The 4,545-nt window shown below is 38.5% G+C and overlaps 1 protein-coding gene across 1 annotated transcript in view; it reads right to left on the reverse strand.

Annotated features, from left to right (window-relative positions):
* EVL (Enah/Vasp-like) overlaps positions 1–2,991 on the reverse strand; it is a gene marked incomplete in the record, with an annotated part of 200,298 nt that extends 197,307 nt beyond the window's left edge. Inside the window, 1 exon segment of the mRNA XM_034767990.1 lies at positions 2,759–2,991. Within this exon segment, the coding sequence (XP_034623881.1) occupies positions 2,759–2,781 (23 nt within the window).
* Between the last annotated feature and the right edge of the window lie 1,554 nt (positions 2,992–4,545).

Below are 4,545 nucleotides of genomic sequence, written 5' to 3' on the forward strand. Positions count from 1 at the left end.
TATGCTCTAATAAATTTGTTAGTCTCTAAGGTGCCACAAGTACTCCTGTTCTTTTTGCGGATATAGACTAACACGGCTGCTACTCTGAAACCTTTCATCCCAAAGTGCTTTACAAATAAGTGTTTTAAAGAGCACACCAGGGTTGCTTTCTTCATCCAGTCCTGAAGTGAGATGCTTCTGCAAAGAAGTCCAGCAGCTGTTTAACAGTACCCAGCACTACCCAACCATTCGCCAGGAAGTGAAGGTCACTATATCAAATTGAAACTGCAGAGGGAACTTGGGTAGACAGAACGTAATCACTCTTCAGTATCTGGAATTTGTCTAAGACTAGCTGTGCACCTCTTTCTGAGAGATTGTTATGGGTTCTTTAGCGCCAATATCTAGTCAAAAAGTAGATGTAAACTTGCACATGCACAAATGAAACCGTATTTTGCATGTGCTGAATTATATATGCATGCACAAATGGAAGCTGTGCTTGCACCTGGCTAGACAGACACCGATCTAGACTTGTATACAGACAAATCTGAGATTTAAACTGGATATATGTTTTTGTACATGGAAGTGAACACCTACTTTGTAAATGGAAGTCAGGCCCTGAGTGAGCACAAGTGGCCATGACTTCAGTTCTATATTTTATCCAAAAAGATGGCATCTCCAACAGCATAGTGCCTTTAACACCATGTTGAGTCTTTAGTTCAGGGAACAGCACTACCTACTGAATCATCAACTCCATATCTTATAGGCATAGGTCTTCCATCCAAATACTGAAGTAGGCCAATCCTTTTTAGTTTGTGAGATACACCGTGGTCCCATCACAAGTAAATACAGCTATAGAAATAAGAGCGAATAATAATCCCATAAAGAAGAACAACATCATCCAGATACACCCTCAACAGAATACCACTGAAATGCCAAATGTCATTCTAAATGTTATTAATGTTACTACACAGATGCCACAGTCCCGCCAGCTTGGAGGATTTTAGAATGCACTAGTAGTTCATGCATTTAAAGTTCAACGTAATTTTCAAAGCAAGCCAAAGAGGGGAAGGCTAGTACATTCACAAGCCTGAGGAGGGGTATAGACCAGAATCTAAACCTCTCTGCTGCAGAACTATGTAAATGTCTTCCGTGTCTTCCCATGAATGGGGCCTCCACTGGAAATTAGCTAGAGCTTTTTAAGTACACTTTTCAAATTACCGTAATTTGTTTTCTAGTGACAAATCTGGTCGGAATATTGCTGTATTAATAATATGTTTTAAACACTTGGGTGCAATATAAAGAACTACTAAATCAAATAATGACATAGTAGGCTGTGTGCCTGTTTGCAATTTAACTTACTGCCAACAATTGGCTACATCAAGATTTGTGAGCACCTCTTGACAATCCTATGACAATTGCAGTTACACAGCATCACAAAGTGTTCCAGTAAAATCTTTTCACTGAGGCAGTATCCTACAGCATTTCATAAGCAATAGAAGTTCTAGTCACTGTTAGCCTATATTTCTTCATCATTTATAGCTGGATTCTAGACATATGGTGTTTTTTTAATTATTATTTTTCAAGTTGCTCATTTCTACTACTTGTCAGCATCAAGATGTGTACTTACACACACGTACGTCATCTGGCAAAGCACAGATTAACAAAATGTTATCCATATTTTGTCTGACTTTAAAAAAAGTTTAATAGAAAAAAAAAAATCAGGTACTGAATGTGCACTGTGAATGCAAAGCCAATCTCCTTCACGTCTAGTTACATACTTAAACAATCTTTTTCTACATCTAAATAAATCACAGGGATTTTTTTCATATTCTATTATAGCAATGGCACATAGAACAGAAAATATACCAAGAGATTACCCCAATGTTGTCACGATAGTATCACCATTTTTATCTGGACAATATTATAATATGACCTAAAAGAAACAGTGAATAAACCTAAAACAAAAAGTGAAAGACCCACTGAAGATCAGAAATTTTCATAGAGTACAATTTCAATGCAGGTGAAAACATCAATCGTGTTACAATGTCTATTCATTTTGTTTCAGCTATCTTCAAAAACCCGTCATGGTTTAAATAGACCTTGAATCTGCATAGGGAGAGTTATATTTGGGGGGGGAGGGGGAGAAGGATGGAGGACGAGCCAGTATTGAGCAGCACTAATATTAAATAAAAAGATGCTAATTTTGTAGTTTAACAAGCACAGCTGTTCAAATGTTTGCAAACAAAAACCCAACCCAACCCCAATCTAACCATATGAATCACATTTAGAAATATCATATGAAATTCTACAGCTACAGGATTATGAAAAACAGGCATGTAGACTGTGCTGCAGCACAAAAATCTAATCGTAGCTATGATCTAAGCATCAATATTTTTTCCCTTAATTATCATAATCAGTATTCTTTAGAGAAGAAGCATCTGTCAGGTCTCAGGAACCAAAAATAGCAAAGACCCTTTTCAGCAGAACACTTTCTGTTTTATAACTCTATACTGTACTCGCAGCTTCTGGCTACACGACTATAAAATTTGTGCAAGAGATAATCAATTATCCAGCTTTACTCTCCGTCATGCAGTTAGCGATCGTTTACCTGAAGCTCATTCTTCCACACACTTCTCCCAATACACAGGGTAGATATTTTAAAATGCAAGAAACATTTACATTTTGGAGAACTAACTGTAGAGCCGTCTGACATTACACAGCAAAAACCTGGTGAGAACAAAAACCAAGCACACTGATGTATATAAAATAGAGAGCCTACCTGAATTCTTCAAATGCATACATGGCCTAGTAACTAGACAAATTCTCTGAAATTTAAAATAATCTTCTTAACATGCAGGAGAACCATTTAGTTTGTCAAACTGCAGCAAAATGCATAATTAAGAGGCAGTATATTTGAAATATTCTGAAGAGAAAGGGTATGCAGATACTGGCCTGCAGCCGACAGCTCAGCCAGCTGCTGACAAGCAGCAGCTAACAGGGAAAGGCACAGAGTACCATGTGATCATTCCAGCAAGTCTGATTAATGCAGTATACTCCAAGAATACCAGGCTGATATCTTTATTATTCTAGCCAAATAAGTCAAATACTATACATGACAGACTCAGTGGTTAAATTATAGTTCATATTTTACATCAAAAATAAATTCAGGGAGAGGATAAGGAGGAAACAGACCAGAAATATGGTATTAATGTTGCAATCTTAAACTGACTTTCTTACCTTGCAGTGATACTTTAATATCATGTAGTGTTTTTATTCACATGAACTGTCAACGTTGCAACAGATTACAACCACAATCCACCCCTTTCATGGAAGCCAAAACACATTAAGTAGTTTATCTACAAGAAATCACCTACTGTAGACTAATCCTGACCAATGTAACTCCTTTACTCCTAATTTTTTGCTATCACATTCAATCTGCCCCAATACATGTGGCTCTCAGAAATTCAGGGGGTAAATGCTAATAAATCACATCAGTGCAACTGAATGAAGAGGGATGAAAGCCAAAAAGTCACATTTCAAAATAAAAGAAAGAAAATGAGATAACTTAAGAATTTCACAAATTGTGGCATGTAACTGAAGATGCTTCAGCTGCCTAGCAACAGAGCAACACAATCTCCGAAGCAACATGAAAAGTTCTAAGGCAAAGGAGACGGGTTCGACCAAATGGGAATCTTCTTTAAAATGTGAATAAAACGGGTTTCCTTGCACGCCTCGTGATTAAAACGTGGCTCAAAAAGCACAAGGGTAGGAAGTTGCCAAAGTATAAGTGGTATATGACAAGAACCACAACACAACAGAAGATACCTCAAGCTCAGGTTACAAAGGCCAAAAAAGTTACATGTACTGTATGTAGATAAGGAAAAAACTATCAGAATGCTGGAGTAAGACAGACACCAGAGCAACATTCCTAGAATACTCCAAAAGGCAAAGCATATGTTCTTCCAAAACAATCTGGAGAGGCTTTAGAGACCTTGTGTTTTATAAACATGGCAGAAAAAAAACACACCCCGAGAGAGAGAAATCCATAGAAGTCTGTGTTCCCTGAACACCAAGCCTCAATGTGCATTTTGGGTATGCAAGAAATGCAGGATCGGGTCCCACAATAGCTATTTGTTTAGGTAAAGCATACACCTTGTTCTCAAGGATGTTTCATGAGGATTCCAACAATCCGAACTCTGAACCCAGGAAGTGTGCTTGAGAGCAGAGAGGCTGGAGTGAGAGGAAAAGACACAAGAGAAAGAAATGACACTAGAGACTTGTAGAAAAGCTGAACTGATTTAATTTGGAGCAAGAACATTTTTTGCACAGTAAGAACACTGGATTTCGTTTGCATTGCTTCATTTGTTTAAATCAGGGATCGGCAACCTTTGGCACGCGGCCTGTAAGGCCCCTGGCGGGCCGGGCCGGTTTGTTTACCAGCCGCGATCAGCCGAACCTCCGGACATGGCAGGTAAACAAATTGGCCTGGCCCGCCAGGGGGCTTACCCTGGCGGGCTGCATGCCAAAGGTTGCCGATCCCTGGTTTAAAAAGGAAATAAGTTATTA

This window comes from Trachemys scripta, chromosome 4, assembly GCF_013100865.1.
Source record: "Trachemys scripta elegans isolate TJP31775 chromosome 4, CAS_Tse_1.0, whole genome shotgun sequence".
NCBI lineage: Eukaryota > Metazoa > Chordata > Testudines > Emydidae > Trachemys > Trachemys scripta.